At 41.9% G+C, this 20,674-nt stretch overlaps 1 protein-coding gene across 2 annotated transcripts in view; it reads left to right on the top strand.

Annotated features, from left to right (window-relative positions):
- Positions 1-20,674, top strand: part of LOC122788292 (verrucotoxin subunit beta-like) — a 574,742-nt gene that overhangs the window by 85,182 nt on the left and 468,886 nt on the right. For both annotated transcript variants that reach the window (XM_044055369.1, XM_044055368.1), the window contains exon 2: positions 17,445-17,548. In XM_044055369.1, the coding sequence (XP_043911304.1) occupies positions 17,445-17,548 (104 nt within the window). The remainder of the gene's footprint in view (positions 1-17,444; positions 17,549-20,674) is intronic.

The raw sequence follows: 20,674 nt of genomic DNA, 5'->3' as shown, positions 1-20,674 counted from the left end.
TTCTGGACTTCATTTATGCAAACTTGCTGGATAAGTTTTCCACTCCCCAACCAGGGGAGAAAAAAGTTTGGACTTAGTTCTGACTAATATGGACAGCTCTGTTCCCTACCAATTGTAATCCCTCCTTAGTCAGACTGAACCACAAAATCAGTGATATTTGCCATAAGACTGAAGTCAGAAGCATCCTCAAATAATCTAGCATTTGTAAATTATGCCAGAGTTATTCTTCTGAAACTGAGTGATGACCTGGCTTAATTTGACATTCCCTTCCTCCCCTCACTATGCCTATAATGAATAGGTTACAAGAACCTGTGCTGTTCCTTCACCAAAATGATGACTAAGGTAATGAAGTTTCCTAAACCACATAAATGTCCAATACAATCCTCCAACTATAGACCGATATCCTTACTAAAACAGAACTTAAAATGTTTGCCAAAAGATTGGCTATGCGATTAGAACCACTTTTAAAATACATAATATCATAAAACCATTTTGGATTTATTGAGAGTCTCCCAGGCAGTCAGGATGCCTTGCATACATGACTTAACCTTCAGATGCTGGGACAATTACAAATTCACAAGAGTGGACCCCTCTTAATAGACTTCAGTACAGCTTTTCACTTGCTTAAATCAAATTGTTTGGGGAGAGTAATGGAGTTTTAATCTGTCCCTCGCCAATTCGTTCAATGGATACAGCTGTTATATCATGACTCTATAGCCAAGATATACTAAAATGTCATCATTTACAATCAAGTGTAATTAACCAGGGGCACCAGACAAGGCTGCCCACTCATGTCCTTACATTTCGTACTATTGGTATCTGTAATTGACGATCATTTGCAATCTTAATTTGTTCCCTACAGTCCTCAGCTATGAATAGTGAGAGAGTCATTGACTATTTGGCTTGCTGATGATTGCAATATCTCATTGAATAACTCATTAATTTTAATGCCAAACATTTTATATTGCTTTGAAATCATATCAGAGAAAACTGGGCTAAAGGTTAAGGGAAAAGACAGCACCCTCCCACGAGTGCACCAGCCATAGTAGAATCCTAGATTAGAGATACAGTACAATACCTAAATATTGTAATGTGTAAGAATCTCTCTAAAGTGATTGAAGATAGTTTCAAGCCCCTGCTGGATCTATCAAACAAAATCTATAAATGGAAATATTTAAAATTACATTTCTTTGGACTCATTCAAATAGTAAGAATCTCCTACTAACTTGTGCGCTTCATCTACAGAGGCATCTCCCTTTGGCATCCTTCTGTCCTCATGTACATAAAATGCAAATGGACATTTCTAACTTATATGGGTAAGTAAACAGCCCAGGATAGCAGGAGAATAATGGTTCTGCCCACAAGGTTGGGGTTTAAGACCTCCAGATTTGTATGGGTATGTAAAGGTTCTACATGCAGTCTATATATAAAGGCCTGGCAGCCAACTAAACCCTGTGGTTTCCTTCAGAAATGAATTTAGAATTGCAAGAGTAAACAAGACCCTTTAACAACCCATCCTGCCAGGTATGTGATCTGTGTGTGTGTGTGTGTGTGTGTGTGTGTGGGGGGGGGGGGGGGGTGATGGCAGTGGAAAGATGGTATGGAGCTAAATGCCTGCTACAGCAACATTCCCAAACAGACACCCTTAGTCTCTTTACATATATTTGGAATATCTCCCTGGACAACATGTTAGATGCAACAGGACAAGAGTTAGCACTGTATTATCCTTACTTAACATGGAGACCAGTGGGCATTTATCACTTTCATAATGTATGGGATATAAATGTTAGACTGCCTGCCCCAGTGCAATAAAACGTTAGAAACGATCTACATGCAAAGCAGCGACATTGCTGTCCAAGTAACTAAGTTTGCAGATGAATGTGAACTTGTGACACCATCATAAATTCTCTAGAAGGTACCAAAATCTTCCAAGAAGGACTTTTTTCAAACAAATAACTGGTCATTGAGTATAATGTCCCCTTCGGTGTTTACCTATCCAAACACTTAACACATCCTGAATGACCTTAGTGCTCCCTTACCAATAATATCAAGGGCTTAAGTCATAAAGGATACACTGATCCATATCAAAGCCCTGTCCTTTTCTCTGTCTTTAGACTGCCAAGGATTGATCTCTGTCTTATTACAGAGGCTCTACCGAACCTATCTGCTCAGACCTACTTCACATCCACAAGTCCAGTACTGGCAGAAACACCTACTCTAGAGTGGTTAACTTCTTCTGTGGCTTAAACAGAATATGCTTGGGGAAAGAAATGATTCACAAAGAATACAACTTCTCTGCAGTCATCTTCAACTTTATGTAAAGCTAAGTACATCTCTTACTGAATTCAAGTACAATCTGGATGCATGGATGGATGGATAAAAAACACAAATTCACCACTGGGTTAGCAACCTTGCCCTTATGGATATGGCAAACCTGTAAATGGGCGTGTGCAGCCGTGGGGTATTCAGACACTACAAGGGGCTCTGGGTTAATTGTACTCAAGATACTAGGCTGAATAAATGTTTTGAGAATGCTTGGCTAGGCTTCCAAATATCCTCATGGATAAATAGCCTAGTAAGTACCTATGAATGCTATCTTTAGCAAAAACATTTAGAATTACAGCATGTAAGAAATTAAAAATGTTCAAGAAATACTACCAACAGAAAAAGAAAATGAATCTAAATTACTTCTTTTGATTAAAATAATCTTAAGTACATCTTTTAGTTTTAAGTCATTTCTTTCTTATCTTTATGAATTAATAGCCAATAAATCACATTTCTCTCCTAATTATTGGAAATTGGTGAAAAAACTATTCTTACCCAGATTTAACCGATAGTGAAACATAAACTATTCTGAAATCCCTTTCAGGAATTTTTTTCTCAATTTGTAAGTTACTTGAAATATATACGCAGACATTTCCTACAGAATCAGTAAACTGTTAATAGGTTCATAGGTTCATATTAGGCTATCTGCCCTAGGGCACTTATAAGCCTAGCCAGAGTGTGTGTGGCTTTCACCACCCCTTAGGATGAAAATACTATACCCATTAGTTTGCTGTGCCTCTGTCCAGCAGTGACACAGAGATGATTCCCGGGGTAAACCTACAATCTCCCATCCACTCATCAAGATTTCTCTTGAACAGAGTCAGTGAGGGGCTCTGCCTCACATGGACTGGGATTCTGTTCCATAGTGTAGGGAGTCTCTAGGTGATGAATCTGTCCCTCCAGCACGTCCTATTTATATCCGTGTTGAGGTTTAAGTCTCTTGCTCTGGTGGATTTGGATTTTTTGAGGTGGAGCATGTCCATTAATTCCGGGTTGGACATGGCCTTGTATGTCAGGCACAGATCACCTCTGAGCAGACGGTATGCGACTGAATAGAGCTGGAGTTTCTTCAGTCGGGCATCGCATGAGGTTCATAGGTAGATACTAGGCTATCTGCCCTAGGGCATTTATAAGCCTAGCCAGAGTGTATTTGGCTTCCGCCTCCCTATTAGATTAGCCTACTGTGCCTCTGTAAAGTAGGCCACAGAAGGTACCCTTTAAGATTAGTTTACTGTGCCTCTGTCTAGCAGGGACACAGAAGAGATCCCAGGGGTGAATTTGCGATTTCCTATCCATGCGTCCAGATTTCGCTTGAAGAGGGTCAGCGAGGGGCTATGTCTAACATGAATTGGGATTCTATTCCAGAGTGAGGGGAGCCTCTGGGAAATGAATCTGTCCCTCCAGCATGTCCTATTTATTTTTGTGCTGAGGTTTAAGTCCCTGGAGCGTGTAGCTCTAAGGGACTTGGATTTTTTGAGGTGGAGCATGTCCATTAATTCTGGGTTTGACATGGCTTTGTACGTCAGGCATAGATCGCCTCTGAATAGGCGGTAAGCAACTGAGTAGAGCTGGAGTTTCTTTAGTCGATCTGCATAGGACATCTGTTTGTAGCCCATGATCCTCTTGGTGAGGTACCTTTGGAGTCTCTCCAGCTGCTGCAGGTGTCAGGTAAGGTACATCCCAAAAGGGGCATTGTATTCAATTATGGGCCTGATGAGTGACGAGTAGAGGGGCACAATGACCTCTCTTGATCTAGATGCGAACCCTTTTGTGATAAGGTGGGCTATATAGAAGGTCTTTCTAACCACTTTGGCAACGTGATTATCAAAGGAGAGATTACTGTCGACGTTGGTCCCCAAATCTCTAATTACTTCTTCCGTACTTAATGGATTACCACCTATATGGTAATTAGTGGGCACCTTGTTTTTCCCAAAGGGGATGACTATGCACTTTTTAGCATTTAGCTTGAGGCCATGGCTCTGGCACCAAGCATCCATCTCTGTGAGACCCTTTTGGAGGATGCTTGTGTCATCTGGAGATTTGATTATGGTCCCCAGTTTGCAGTCATCTGCGAACTTTGTCAGCCATAATCCCCCTGCGTTAGCCTGAACCTCAGAGAAGTATATACCAAACAAGAGAGGTCCCAGAACTGAGCCCTGTGGGATGCCACTTGTAACTTGTTTGGATTCGGGCATGGCACCTGTGATTCTGACCATGTGGGTTCTATCCCTGAGTCTGTTTGCAACCTATCTTGTGATATAGGGGTTGATATTTAAGCTGGTAAGCTTATTTATGATGCCCGAGTGGGGTATTGTGTCGAAGGCTTTTGCGAGGTCCAGGTAGGCTGTGTGGACTACCTTGCCCTCATCTATGGCTTTGGTAACTGTTTCAAAGAAATCAACTAGGTTTAAGAGGCAAGATCTGCCCTTAACAAAGCCGAATTGGGTAGGGTCCAGTGTCTGGAGGCTCCCAATGTCTTTGTTTATGAGTTCCATGATAATACACTCCATAGCTTTACAGACCAGACTAGTCAGGCTTATGGGGCGATAGTTCCCGGGGTCCGTTTTGGCACCACCTTTGTGGAGTGGGACCACTGTAGCTGTACGCCATTCTTTGGGTACATATCCTGTAGTAAGGCTAAGTTTGAACAGTGACAATGTGAGGGTTCAGTTTTTTTTGGAGCTCGTGTAAGACACAGCCTGGGACACAGTCCGGTCCCATAGATGTTGTGTTTTTTGCTTTGGAGAGGGCAGCTTTCACCTGTGCATCTGTGATGTCAGGGAGGTTACATTCAGGTGGGATAGGCATTTGCTCCTTTGAGGGGGAAGGGGGTAGAAGTTTGCGCTGAATCTGTCAGCCAGGATGTTGGCTATGTCTGTAGGTTCGGTATACTTTGTACTGCTATGCAACAATTCAGAGCATATCTGGGAGTTTCCACCCATATTCCTGACATAACTAAAGAAGGCCTTGTGATTATCTTTAGTGTCTAGGGCAATTTTTCTTTTGAAACTGGCCTTTGATGATTTTATGTGTGATCAAAGTTTCTTGCTAATACTGATCAAGAGATGCCTTCCCTTTTTGGGATTTTGCTCTGTCATGTAGTAGCTTCCTCCTTCTGTTGTATAGCTTATTTATGGCCTGGGTCCACCAGACAGGTCTCCTGTTCATGGAGGAGTGAGTCTTGGTTTTATTTGGCATAGCACGATCCATGCATTCTTGCAGGTGCTCATAGAATGCATTTGTAAAGGATTCTGCGGATTGGGCTGTATTATCCTCTGGCCCGGGGGCTTTGAAGGATTCCACCTCAGTCTTGAGAAGTGCAAAGTTGGCTTTTGAGAAATTCTTTACCGTGATTTCCTTGGCTGGGGGTGGGGACAGGATATGGATGTCTAGGGAAATTTGTTTATGGTCTGATCTTATTAATGAGGGGTTTACCTCTGGTGTGGAACATAGAGTCCCCATGTTGGTGATTACCAGGTCTAATATGTTGTTTCCTCTTGTGGGAGTGGTGACCAGTTGTTCCATCGCGTTAGAGTTTATAAATTCAAGGAACCGTTAGGCGAGGGTGTTTGGGCTTGAGTAGTTTTCCCAGTCAATGTTTGGGTAGTTGAAGTCACCCAATAACATAGTGTTTGGAGAGACCTTCATATTCTCCAGTGTTCTCAGGAACGCCAAGTGGGGTTCCTGTAATAGGGAGGGTGTTCTATAGCAAGCTATAAACTGAAAGGCAGTTTTGCTCGCTGTTAGTTGCACATGGATGGTTTCCGATGCTTCGTGCAGTGCCATTAACCTGGAGGTGTAGGTATCTTTGATGAATATAGATACTCCCCCTCCTTTTGTGCTTTGGTCCAAGTTTTGGGCCAAAACTCATGGTATGAGTTATAACCTCGTAGTGCTGGGGTGCTCTCAGCAGCCTTGAACCAGGTTTCTGTTACTGCACAGACATCGATTTTCTCCATACTGAGGAGAGCCTCGAGTGCGTACATCTTGAGATTTAGACTTCTGGCATTGAGTAGCATTACTTTAGTTTTTTTATCCTTGGGTTGTCTATGGAGGTGGGTTTGTCCTTTGAGCCTTGCTTAAAAAAGGCACTATGGGGGTGGCAAGAGCCTTGGCCAGTATACGAAAGCCTAAGGGTGACCGGTGCAAGCCATCCCTAGCGAAGCAATGTGGCTTGTCGAGCATGTCATCCCAGGCTGACAGACACTGGATCCCCTTTGCTAAAAAATCATTAGTTTGTGGATATAGGAGAAAAATACTGATTGAAGGAAAACTGTCATTAAAAGGTGAGAAAGTTATTATTGCACATTGGCTTGATAAAGTCTATAATGCAAGTTGTAAAGGCCTTCACATTAACCCATGCAGTGTTAAGAAAGCTAAAATCAAAATTTTAATGAAAATGATCGATAATAAAATGTGAGTATTTATTACTATTTATTTTCAGTTTAGTATATATACCCCAATAATTTCAGAGCATGTCAGTAATGTTTTAGAGTTTGTTAGAATTGTATACATAGAAATATAGTATTAAAGAACTGTTTTATTACATTATAACTGTTTTGTATAATACTTAAATTTATTGCGAAAACACATAAATAATATAATGACTTGGAAAGAAAAACATTTTTAGGATAGTATAGTTTATTTTAGCAGTACACAAAAACTAAAATGTACTGAAGGATTATGCACTAGAAGAAAGAGAATGGTTACATGTACAGAGTGTAACTGAAGTTCCTTAAATGATGGAATTTACGGAAAATTTAAAATAATAAAATCAAGTCAGTGCTGTTAGTCCTATACAAAACACTAAGCAAATACAAGAAAGGGATATTTAGATACACAAGAGTCCTGTCAGTTACGTTTCAAGGTGAATTGCTCAATGCATTACGACAGAACAATTTGAACACCAGTGTTGTATTATAGCAGTCTTGCTGGATATCACTGCATGCAAATGTTGTACTTTGAGGACATACATTTGTTCTTCCACAGAGTTGTAGACTGGGATAGAAATAGCCAAGATAAAAAGCTAAACATCATTGTGTTAGTTGGTAGGTAGAACACAATTGTACTAAGTTTTCAATTCAGAGACATGAAATGTATTCACTAATGAGCCTTTCCCTGCTTTTGCGTGTCCTTGCATCACACATTAGATCCACTGCTTGCATCACACATTAGATCCACTGCTTGCATCACACATCAGATCCACTGCTTGCATCACACATCAGATCCACTGCCCTAAGGGAACACTACAGTGAAGCACTCAATGCTACATAAATAACGTCTCTGAATACCTCCAAGATCTACATGGCAGACAACAAGCAGTTCGATGCGACAACATCCTATCCTCACTGCTGCCCATTACCACAAGGGTCCATTCTGGGACCCCTTCTATTCTGTTTATTTTATTTTACATTTGTTGACCGGGATAGTCCGACTGGATGCATGCCCATTTTCAGTGGAGGCCTGGGGAGAAAAGCTCCAAGGGTAAGCAGATACAGCATTACATATTACAAACAGACTATTTACAGAGACTACATAAGTAAGCAAGTTAAACAAGTTCTACAGGTTACAGTTAATCCTGAGCACAAGTCAGGATTAAATTAAATTACACAGTAAACTGGTTAGCAGATTTTTACACATTCTAGAGAGAGTTAGCCAGGCTTGATACATTGACATAGCCAGTTAAGTGACAAATGTTGTTTGAGTCTAGTTTTAAATTGACCCAAGGTGGAAAGTAAGGTAATATCAGCTGGAAGAGAGTTCCAGGATCTACTTACAGAGTTTGCAAAGAGAGAATCACCGGCTTTATTATTAATTTTGCTAGTCTGAATTAGTAGTTTGTTAGAGGATCGAAGCGGTCTAGGATTGTTATAGGGGGTGATAATATTTTTAAGTGCAGGAGTATTGTCCGGATTATAGAGGATTTTATAGGCCATAATCAGTTGGTTATACTGGATTAGGCTGGGTAGTTCAAGCCACCCAAGCTGGTTTAGATTGATACAATGATGTGTCCTAAAAGGCAGCCCAGTGGCAAACCTGGCAATGTGGTTGTAGCAAATTGAGAGTTTAAGGACAGTCTTGTTCAAATTCGAGAGTAGAGGGGATGCATACAGAAGGGTTGAAAGAAGGTGATTGCGGCTATGGCAATTTTAGCTGGATGGGTTAGGAAGGCTTTTATTCTGTAAAGTGACCCTAGTTTTTTATTGATGGTTTTGATAGTTTGGTTAACATGTTGGTCAAATTTTAGATTATTGTCTATGATGACACGTAATAGTTTTGCAGAGGGGTCAGGGGAGATTATTGTGCCATCATTTGATTTTATGGTAAAGGTGAAAGCGGTAGACCTACGTGTTGGTGAAAATAACAGCATTTTAGTTTTTTTGGGATTTAGGATCAGACGACGTTCAGAAAGCCAGTTTTCTATTGTATTAAAGGTGGCCTGGGTAGCTGACCATAACTCTACTGGAGATGTGGCTGAGCAAATCAGAGTAGAGTCATCAGCATATTGGATACAGCTGACTTTTGGGATGACAGTATAAAGGTCGTTAATGAAGATGGAGAACAGCAAGGGCCCTAGTACAGAGCCTTGTGGTACTCCAAGGGTGTTAGGTAGAAGGTTAGAGAGTTTGTTCTGCCAGATGACAGCCTGCTGTCAACTATACAGGTAGGATTGAAACCATTGAAGGGCTCTAGTATCTAGACAGAATGTTTGCAGGGTGTGGATTAAACGTTGGTGATCAACCATATTGAATGCCTTGGAAAAATCGAAAAAGAGAGCTGAGGATATATAATTATTGTTGCGATTATGGTTTATGGTGTTGGTAAAGGCTAGGAGGGCTGAAGTAGTGCTGTGATGAGGACGGAAGCCATGCTGAGTGTCTGCCATAAGGTGATTCTGGATTAGGTGGTGCATGAGTTGTCTATGAATACATTTTTCCATAATCTTTGCAAGTGAAGAGAGTATGGCTATTGGGCTGTAATTGGAGAATTCAGTAGATCTGTCTCCTTTGTGAAGTGGGATTACATAGGATATTTTCCAGATGGTGGGAATTTTAGCTTCTACTATGGTTCGATTGATTAGTATTGAGACTGGGTAAGCAATAGCATCAGCTGATTTTTGTAGGTACTCGGCAGGGAGTTGATCAGCAGAAAGTGTAGTGGGTTTTAATTTTTTGATCAAGGTACGGATAAGTGAAGTGGCGACTGGTTGGAAGCTGAACGCAAGTAGGTTTCTAGGGTTGCTACTTTCAGGACCAGGGGAGCTAGGAGGCAGTTGGCTAGCTAGGGCTTGAATTGTCTCAGCAAAGAATCAGTTAAAACTGTCAAACATCTTCAGGGGTTTTATCAATAGTAGCAGCAGGGATTGGGGTTGAAGTTTTTCCAGGATGTAGTAGATTATTTAAACCTGCCCAAAACATCTGAGGGTTATTTTGATTTACTGTCTGTAAATTACAGTAGTATTGTTTTTTGTCTTGTAAAATGGATATTTTGGTTTCGATCCTGGATTGCCTGTATTTAATGTGATCTTGAGGGTCTTTAGAAGAATGCCATAAAGCCCATGCTTTGTTTCTAAGGGTAATTTTGAGTTTAGACTCTTTAGAAAGCCATGGCACAGTTTTTGCCTTTGTTCTCTTTGAACGAACAGGTGCATGCAAATCAAGGATTTCAAGGAATTTGTTGTTTGCTACTGCTTCCTCTAAGGGGAGGTGTTTTAGAATAGACCAATTACATGAGTTTAGTTCTTGTTGGAATTTGGCAGGGTCAAAGTTTTTATTGTTTCCAACCCTTCTGAGCAAGGGTTGTTGGGAATTAATGGTTTTGTGCTTAATTACATATGTGAGAAGGTGATCACTTAGGCCATCAAGGAGGGTACCAGAGGTGTACAGTTGGGGGGGTGACTATTTATGAGTACCCAGTCAAGTAAACTTTATTTTTGGTTGGGTTTACCTATCCTGGTAGGGGTGGATATAATTTGTGTAAATGCATGCAGGTTAATATGGGTGGTTGGAGATTCTGAGGAACAGGTGCCCCAGTCTATGTTAAAGTCTCCAAGTAGTAGGGTTTCTTGGGGGTAGTGACATGATAGCCAGTGCAGGATATCTTCAAATGTAGATATATTGTTACCCGGGTTCATTAATGATCTCCATAGCATATGCCAAGATGCAGCTGTTATACAATATGCTGATGACTCAATGTTAGTCTGCTCAGCCAACTACCCTCACAAACTCCTCTCCATTACCCAAAGAGCCTTCCAAATTACAGAAACCTGGCTTCTTAACAAAAACCTATTACTTAATCCCTAAAAGACCAAACTGTTGCTACTTAAACCAAACAAATCCATCTCAATGCCCAACACATTCAATACTGTGTCCAGAGATGAGACTATCATCTTTCCAGACACTCATACTAAACTGCTAGGAGTGACCATTGACAACAACCTCAAGTTCAATCTACATATAAATCAAACTATTAAAAACATTCACAAAAAACTGGGCAGTCTTTATAAAAACAAATAATTTCTAACCCAACCTGCTAGAATAACCATAGCACAAACCCACCCCTCTCCCCACTATTCTACACCGCTCCCATCTTCACCAACCTACCCAAAGCTGAAATGGCCAAGCTTAACATCTGCTACAATCAAATTGCTAAATTTGCTACAGGGGTCCCCTACCGTGCCCACCATTGTCATTCACTAAATCAACTTAACTGGCTTGAATTCCCAAGTCTTCTCTCATTCCATCAGCTTTCTTTCGCCCAGAAACTCCTGCTACTTCCTGAAACCCCCCAGCATGATGTAATATACTTAAACTACAAACTAATACCAAGCAACTTCACTCTAGTGATAAAAGAGAAGTCAAGGTGACCAAAAGCAATAACACAGCAGGTGACCCCCTCTTTACTAACTACATCGGTAAAATTTTGAACTCATTACTTTCTGCCATTACCTCCGCCAACTCCATGGTTACATTCAAAAAAACTACTAACAGGAAACCTAAACTCACATGGCTATGCCCTTGCTACCCACCAAGTTGACCCATATCACACACACCCTCTGACCTACTCTCATGTTCCCTTTCACTTCTATCCTTTGAAGCAATATTATTATCCAAGTGATAAGTGCGACTAAACAGTCAAGGCTTATTTGGGGTGGCTTGGCTAGGATCACTATATACATGCAATGTACTCTTAGAGCTTAAATTATCTCTACACAAAACAGCCACAGTTGAAAGGGTTTAAAAATATTTAATAATAAATACTAAAAACACAAGACAATACTTTTTACTACACAGTGCTAATCAAGAGTTTAGACATCAGAGAAATACAATACAGTAGTAAATTTCTGACATCACAGAAAAACAATTAGTCTAATCTTCCTAGTTCCTAGATATTTCTAAGAGAAAACACAAGTCTAAGATAAGCTTACAGGCATCGTGCTGATGAGTTAGATGGTCAAGACAAAGATGCTTAATGCTCTCTGATTCCCTCTGTTTTTATAATCACTAAGAAACATTTCTGCTGGGCCCTCCCAGATTACATCATTCTTCACTTTTTCCTGGGGTTCTCAGGGTAACAGGCTACATTCTGTAGCAAGTTCACACCTAGTCAGGAAGCAAAGCTATAAAGGACATTTATGTATGCAAATTCTGGCCATTAACTCTGGCCTTAAAACAATAGGCAGGATGCCTCACTCTAGACGCACTGGCTCCACATTTTAACAACAAAGACAGTCATGAAATGCTTGACTTAACTTTCTTACAACAGAGTGTACTGTTGTTATACTTTTGCAGTTCCACATGTAACAGCATTTTTTCCATTTAAGACAACAAGCGTGTGGCTTACATTAATATTGACAAATGACAGAATTATCTACAAAATTTTATCTGGCTAGGCTGGCAGCCTTCACCTATCTGAACTAGCCTTCACCTATCTTCACCCCCCCCCCCCCCGGAGAACTCAAACTAGTTTTTCAAGTGACCCTTGAGAAATGCTGTTTAAGAGGGTTAGGTTTATCTGAGTACACCTTACCCCATTCCTTGTCTTAAGAGCCCATTTGCATTGGCATTGTTAATCCCGTGGCGGTGCTGCACTGACATATACGCTTGCAACCCTAGGCTCCATCTTAGCAACTTGGCCTTTTGCTGGCTGGCCCTGTTCTTCCTTGTCAGGTCTGTGAGGGGAGCAGCTATGGTACTATAATTGGGGACGAACTTTCTGTAGTGCCCTGCTGTCCCTAAGAATGCATTCACCTGATTTTTGATAACAGTTGCAGGCCATGCCTGAATGGCTTCCACTTTCGCAGGTTCTGGCCTTATCTTACCACTCCCCACTCTTGTGTTCCAGGTAGGAGACCTCTACTACACCCACCTGACATTTGCTTGGCTTAATGGTCAATCCTGCCCTCTGTAGTCTGCCCAGCACCTCCCTGACATGTTGAAGGTGCTCTTGCCAGGAATGGTTGTAGATGGCAATATTGTCTAGGTAAGCAAGGGCAAACCCTCCTGCTAGGATATGATCTACCAGCCTCTGGAAAGTTGCTGGAGCATTCTTCATCCCAAAGGGCATCTTTGTGAACTCATACAAGCCAAAAGGAGTCACAACGGCTGACTTCTCTTTAGCACTGGGAGTCAGGGGTACCTGCCAGTAACCCTTAGTAAGATCAATAGTTGTAGGGTACTTTTCCCCACCCAGCTACTCTAGGGCCTCATCAGTCCTAGGTGTGGGGTAAGCATCTGATTCTGTGTAACTGTTTAATTTCTCGTAGTCCACACATAGCCTGGTGCTGCCATCCTTCTTTGGCACCCACACCACTGGGGAGGCCCAGTGTCTGTTGGACTCATGAATCATCCCTAGTTCCAACATCTCCTGTATCGCCTCCCTCAGAGTCTGACTCTGTCAGGCACCCTATAATGGGCCTGCCTAATAGGCCTTTGGGGTCCTGTATCCACTGGTGCTGCACCAGGTGGGTGCACCCTGATTTCCCAGTGAACATGTCCCCAAACCCCTGCTACACTGCTTAGATTTCTCAAACCTGGGTAGGAGATAGCTGCTGGGACATTGCTACCCCTTCCACTGAGGTGTCAGTCCGAGCCTCACTGAGGAGATCATTCACCACATCTCCCTCAGACTCTTCCTACAATCCACTGCAAATGCTCAGCACAAGGGCCTCCCTGTCATGGTAAGGTTTCATCATGTTAACATGGTACAATGTGTGCCCCTGCCTTTTGCCTAGCAGTTCCAGCATGTAGTTAACATCACTTACCTTTCTTACCACCTTGTAGGGTCTCTCCCTATCTGCTTGCAGCTTGTTGTGTCTGGCAGAAATGAGAACCATTACCAGCTGCCCTAAAGCGTACTCTCTAGCTCGAGCATTCCTGTCATACCACACTTTTTCTGTTGTTGGGCTTCTGCCAGGTTCTCCTGGGCCAAGACCATGAGTTTCCTGAGTTTTGTCCCGAGGTTTAGGACATATGCCACAACAGACTCCTTGTGAGGTTCACACTCACCTTCCCACTAATCTCGAATTAAATCTAGAGGTCCCCTCACTGGGTCTATATTAGAACATCAAAGTTTCACAACTTCGAATGTTCTAATATCGACCCTTATTCAGTGCGAAGCTACAGAAAAACGATTTTTTTCCTAGGGAAAGAATTCAGTTGTCCGTTTCTGTCACTTCGCTATTTTCAGCACTGTGATGGAAAGTTGAGTCTGGTTCCGGTAAGTGTGCGAATGTGTGGATGTAAGGATTAGGGCGGGTTAGCTAAGTTAGGGTTAGGGCGCGGGTCAGGTAAGTGTGCGATAGTGACGGACCTTAGGGTTAGGGTTTGGGTTAAGGTAAATGGATAGTTAGTGGTGTATGTACAGTTTAGTGTAGGGTTAGATGTATGTGTGTGGATTGCTGTTTTTTTGGTGTGCTTGTGTTGTGTGTATGTGTTTCGGACAACAACAACATTCGAAGTTGTGAAACTTTGATGTTCTAATATAGAACCCCCCTCAACCTATGCCCATACAGCAACTCAAAGGGTGAAAAATCTGTGGATTCCTGGGGAACCTCTCTGTAAGCAAACAACAGATAGGGCAAGTATTTGTCCCACTCCCTCTTGAACTGGTCTGCAAATGCCCGCAACATGGACTTGATTGTAGAGTTTAAACTCTCAAGAAGACCATTAGTCTGGGGATGGAAGGGGTTGTTCTTCATGTGCTTCACCCCATAGTACTTCCACAGACAAGCCAGCAGGTCTGACATGAAACTGGCACCTCTGTCAAACAGTATTTCTTTTGGGAAACCTACCCTGCTGAAAATCTCTAACAAAGCATTTGCCACCTTTTCTGCCTCAATGGAGGACAGAACCACTGCCTCGGGGTATCGTTTAGCACAATCTACTACTACTAGGATATCCTTTTTCCCTGTGGAACTTGGGGTACTCAGAGGCCCCACAATATCTATAGCTACCCATTGAAATGGCTTCTCAATCACAGGTAAAGGCATCAAAGGAGCTCTCACCTTGTCTCCTGCCTTGCCTACCTTTTGGCACTGCTCACATGTCCTGCATTAATCTGTTACATTTCTGGAAATTCAAAGCCAATAGAATCTGCACAATATGTCTCTTTGTATGTTTTATGCCCATATGACCTGCAAAGGGAATATTATGGGCTATGGCTAGAAGCACCAGATGGTAGGCTCTGGGCACTACCAACTGCTGTACCCTCTCACCTTCTAGCCCTCCCTCAGTGATGCACTCTGTACAGTAACTCTTTGTCCCAGTATACAGATTTCCCCTTCCCTTGAGACTCAGGTGCCTCCCTAGCTACCTGCCTCAGGCCTTGCAATGTAGTGTCTGAGAGCTGAGCCTGTCTCAACTCTCTCCTTGTAACCCTTCCCAGCTCCCCTTCCACAGGAAGTTTGGCATCCTCTGACAGTGGTGCCTCACTGTCAGCCTGGGTACTACTACTCACCTCTACCTTTGCAGTCACTCTGCATGTAATGAAAGAAGAATTATGTCACTTAAAAGACAGACTGTACATAATGCATATAGTTATATTAGTTATAATAGCATGAAGTTTTCTTATGTTGAAATTTTTAAATCTGATTGGTAATTCAGTCTCATAGATAAATTATAATAAATTATCTTGAATTTGAATATAATGCTTATTTTTATTTTAACAACATTATGTTTTTTTCTCTCTAACATTTTTTGTTTTTAAGTAGAATTTGTACCCTGTTAGGTAATACTATCAGTTTAAAATGAGTGCCTTAATATTTTCTAGTATTATAATGTAACAGTTTTAAAGTGTTGTATTATTGCATATGAAAAATAACTTCTGCCGTCAGCATACAGTATCGACAGTACCCCGCTACAAAACTAAAATCTTGTCTTGGAACATGTATCGACAATTCCTTCTTCAATCATCATATAGCAACTGTAGTGAGAAAGTCCTTCTGTGTAGCACAACTGATTGCCAAAAGTTTATTATCTAGATCTAAAGCCATTATAATTCTCCTTTACTCAGCATTGACTAAATCAATCACCGAGTACAATGCCCCCTTTGTGATGTACCACACTAGACATATCAAGCACGTGGAGAAGCCCCAAATGTTCCTAACCAAGAACAGCACTGGTGTAAATACCCCAAGCTACCAGGAGAGGCTAGAATCTCTGTCTCTTTACTCTGTGATTCATAGACTCCGTATGGGCAATCTATACCTTGCCTGCTGTGCCATTAGAGGTCCCGTTTGACTTGATCTGTTGTATCTCCACTGACCTAATAGCTCCACAGACACTGAAACCAGGAACATGAATTTTCAACAGTAGATGCAGGATGATATGGAGAGACAGGTTCATTTTACTGTGCAAATAAACTTCCCCTATTTTACCTAAAGTTGTGTCCACCTCCCATGATACTTGGCTGTGGTCATTACTGTAGACCCGTATAACTACGGGTGTGTCGTAAAAAGGAGCCAGAGCTCTGTGTGTTTCTATCTGGTCAGTACATGCATGAATGGGTCATGGTAGATATGGGTGGAGTGAGGAATCCAAGTGGTCAGTAAACCTGTGTAAATCTGACAAAAATAAAATGTTTCCTGGTTTGATGAAGAAGGTATTTAGGAAAGATTAGAATCCCGTGGGCATTGATAAATAGAAACAAAGGGGCCTGAATGGCTAGGTTTAAAAGGGATCTGGGGCCATTGGCCTAATAAATTCCTATGATAAGAGACCAGTGTCCCCTTCAGAAAGGAAGGGAGTGGAGATGTAACTGAACCTTTCAAGTACTTTGAAAGTACCAACACAACCAAGTCCAAGTGAATGGCATTCCCCAAAATGAATTGCCTGGAAAGCAAAATCAAGAGAATCGTCTAAGAACTATCGCAGAATTTGTTTTATACAGCGAATATGGTGAAAATGCAGAACCGTCTTCCAGGGGATATAGTGAGCTTAAATTCAGCAAAGCATTTGAACAGTGCATGGTGCAGGTACTTGGCAATTCATTCAATGTGGGAAAGTATTAGACAGTCAAAAAAATGTCAACACTTTTCTGATTGTTAGTGAAAGGGACAGCAGTTAGCAAACTAGTTGTTACTACTAGAAAACTATGTTTCCGTGTTTCCATTTCCAGCTGTTGTAGTTCATTTTAATTAAAATCTAGATGGATGGAACTCGGCACTAAATTCAGTTCACGACCAGGGAAGTTGGCCAGGATGTAAACGGGCTCTGAAAGGTAAACATCCAAATCCAGAGTCCATTAACCTTATAGGTTCACATGTAAGTACTAGACTAGCTGGCCTTGTTGGCCATTTTAAGCCCAGTCAGTTTCTCTTTCAAAGGTGAGAATCGAATCCTGTACCTTGTATTTGTGATGTAAATAACTTAACTAACTCTGGATGTGCCAGGGCACATGTTCTTCACATAAGATGAGCTATAGTATATCATCATGGAAAACTCCTTATATTAAATTGTGATACATTTACAAGAATAACAGTAAGGTATAAGCACCTACATCTTCGTACTGTCTGACACTGTGGCATTGAACTAATATATATAGTACATATTGCAACATAGATGTGTACCTGTATAACGAAAATCTTGTATAACAGTAAGTCTAAATTTAATTCTCTGCAGACAGGGAATACAACTGTCCGATAAGGTCCTGCAGCTACCATCTCTTGGACGCCCCTTTGAACTTGGAATGCTATATGACTGCAGAAGTGATTCCATGATTCCAGGTATGTAATTACATTTTACGTACTAATCTCTTCAATTTAGCTAATGCAGTAGATTTTTGCTTACTGAAGTTTAGAAAATTAAACTAAGACAATAACACTAAGAACAGAAAATACTCCAGTTGTGAAGCTGTCAGAATGCAGAGTATAGGGGCCACAAGGCCACGAACTTGAGCCTTGTCACACATGGTAAAGTGTGTCACAAGTGTGGAAGGGTGTAAAGATCTACAGTATATCACATAGTAGGCAAGTGCTACCTACGTTTTCCCTAAACCTCAGCTGAATAGACACAGACTGGCTGCCTGAGTCAAAGAAAGACAACACTGATGTTTTAATGCACAGCATGTGTGCTCCCTGTTATAGGATGCAGGGGACCTTGTAGGTGCTCTACAGGTCATATGAAATATGCCAAACCTTTAAGCAGAAGGGGTGATAAAAAAAAGTCATGGATGAACATTATTTTGTGCAATATATTCCACAATGGAAAAAGGTGCAGAATACATGGCAAACTGAGTATAAGCTCAGTTATCACTCACAGGGTAGGGGTATGTATAAACAGAGACAATGCAACACCAAGCCAGCGTAAATAAATAATTGTAACAATTACAGAATGCATGGTGTAAGGCACAGAACAGACTACAGTAACAGCCTTGACAGGGTGGGGGGTATGTATAGCAATACCAAGCCAGTGTAAATAAATAATTGTAACAATGACAGAGTGTATGCTGTAAGGCACAGAACAGACTACAGTAACAGCCTTGACAGGGTAGGGGGTATGTATAGCAATACCAAGCCAGTGTAAATAAATAATTGTAACAATGACAGAGTGTATGATGTAAGGCACAGAACAGACTACAGTAACAGCCTTGACAGGGTAGGGGGTATGTTCATATGTTCATAGGTTCATACTAGGCTATCTGCCCTGAGGCAATTATAAGCCTAGTCTGATTCTGTATGGCTTACGCCACCCCTTGATTTGAGTATACTGTGCCCTTTTTAAGGTTTAGTTTACTGTGCCTCTGTCTAATAGTGACACAGGAGTAATCCCTGGGACAAACCTACGATCCCCCATCCACCTATCGAGATTCTTCTTGAAGAGATTCAGTGAGGTGCTCTGCCTCACATGAACTGGAATTCTATTCCAGAGCGAAGGGAGCCTCTGGGTTATGAACCTGTCCCTCCAGCAAGTTCTATTTATTTCTGTGCTGAGGTTCAAGTCCCTCGAGTGTGTGGCTCTAAGGGATTTAAATTTACTGAGGTGGAGCATGTCCATTAATTCTGAATTTGACATAGCTTTGTATGTCAGGCATAGATCGCCTCGAAGTAAGAGGTATGCAACTGAGTAGAGCTGGAGTTTTTTTAACCGAGCAGCATATGGCATCTGTTTGAGACCCTTGATCCTCTTGGTGAGATACTTTTGGGGTCTTTCTAATTGTGCAGGTGTCAGGTAAGGTACATCCCAAAAGGGGCATTGCATTCTGTGATGGGCCTGATGAGGGATGAATAAAGGGGCACGATTACCTCTCTTGATCTAGATGTGAAACCCTTCATGATGAGGTGGGCTATGTAGAAGGTCTTTCTAACCACTATGGCAATGTGGTTTTCAAAGGAGAGATTGCTATCAACTTGGGTCCCCAGGTCCCTAATAACTTTCTCTGTACTTAATGGGTTTCCGCCTATGTGGTAATTTGTGGGCACATTGTTTTTGCCAAAGGGTATGACTATACATTTTTTGGCATTTAGCTTTAAACCATGGCACTGGCACCAGTTATCTGTCTCTGTGAGACCTTTTTGAAGGATGTTTGTGTCAGCTGGAGAGTTGATTATGGCGCCCAGTTTGCAGTCATCTGCGAACTTGGTGAGCCAAAGTCCTCCCACATTTGCCTGTACCTCGGAAAAGTATATACCGAACAAGAGTGGTCCCAGGACAGAACCCTGTGGAACGCCACTTGTGACCGGTTTTGAGTCTGACATGGCTCCAGCAACTCTCACTTTGTGGGTTCTGTCTTTGAGCCAGTTTGCGACCCATCTTGTGACATAGGGGTTTATATTTAAGCTGGATAGCTTATCTATGATGCCCGAGTGGGATATTGTGTCAAATGCCTTTGCAAGGTCCAAATAGGCTGTGTGGACTACCTTCCCTTCATCTATGGCTTTGGTGACTGCTTCGAAGAAGTCAACCAGGTTCAAAAGGCAGGATCTGCCCTTGACAAAGCCGAACTGGGTAGGATCTAGTGTCTGTAGGGCCAATGTCTTTGTTTATGAGCTCCATGATGATCCTCTCCATAGCCTTGCAGACTAAGCTATTCAGGCTTATGGGGCGATAGTTTCCAGGGTTCATAGAGGCCCCACCTTTGTGGAGTGGGACCACTGTTACTGTACGCCATTCTGTGGGCACATATCCTGTAGTGAGGCTGAGATTGTATAGCTGTTTTATTTGAGGGATTAGTTCCTCTTGGAATTCATGTAGGATGCAACCTGGGACGCCATCTGGTCCCAAGGAAGCAGTGTTTTTTTGCTTTGGAGAGGGCAGCCTTCACCTGAGCATCAGAGATGTTTGGGAGGCAGCCCTCTGCTGGGATAGATACTTGCTCTTTTGGGGGGGAGGGGGTGGAGAAGTTTGCACTGAACCTGTCTGCCAGGATATTGGTGATGTCTGTGGGTTCAGTGTATTTTTTGTCATTTAGAATCAACTCAGAACAAGTCTGGGAGTTGCATCCCAGGTTTCTAACATAACTGAAAAAAAGCCTTATGATTGTCTTTGGTGTCCTGTGCAATTTTTCTCTCGAAGCTGGCCTTGGAGGATTTTATGAGGGATTGTAATTTTTTGCTAGTACTGATCAGAGATGCCTTCCCTATTAGGGATTTTGCTCTATCATGTAGTAGCTTCCTCCTTCTGTTGTGCAGTTTATTTATGGCAGGGGTCCACCAGATTGGATGTCTGCCTTTGGATGATTGGGTCTTGGTTTTGTTTGGGATAGCATGATCCATGCATTCCTGGAGATGTCCGTAGAATGCGTTTATATAGGATTCTGCAGTTTGGGCCATAGTTTCCACTGGCCCTGGGGCCTTGAAGGATTCCACTTCAATTTTGAGTAGATAGAAGTTCGCTTTTGAGAAGTTTTTCAC

The sequence above is a fragment of the Protopterus annectens genome, chromosome 13.part0 (assembly GCF_019279795.1).
Source record: "Protopterus annectens isolate FY-2018-M chromosome 13.part0, PAN1.0, whole genome shotgun sequence".
NCBI lineage: Eukaryota > Metazoa > Chordata > Ceratodontiformes > Protopteridae > Protopterus > Protopterus annectens.
This window is presented reverse-complemented; position numbering and strand designations above follow the sequence as displayed.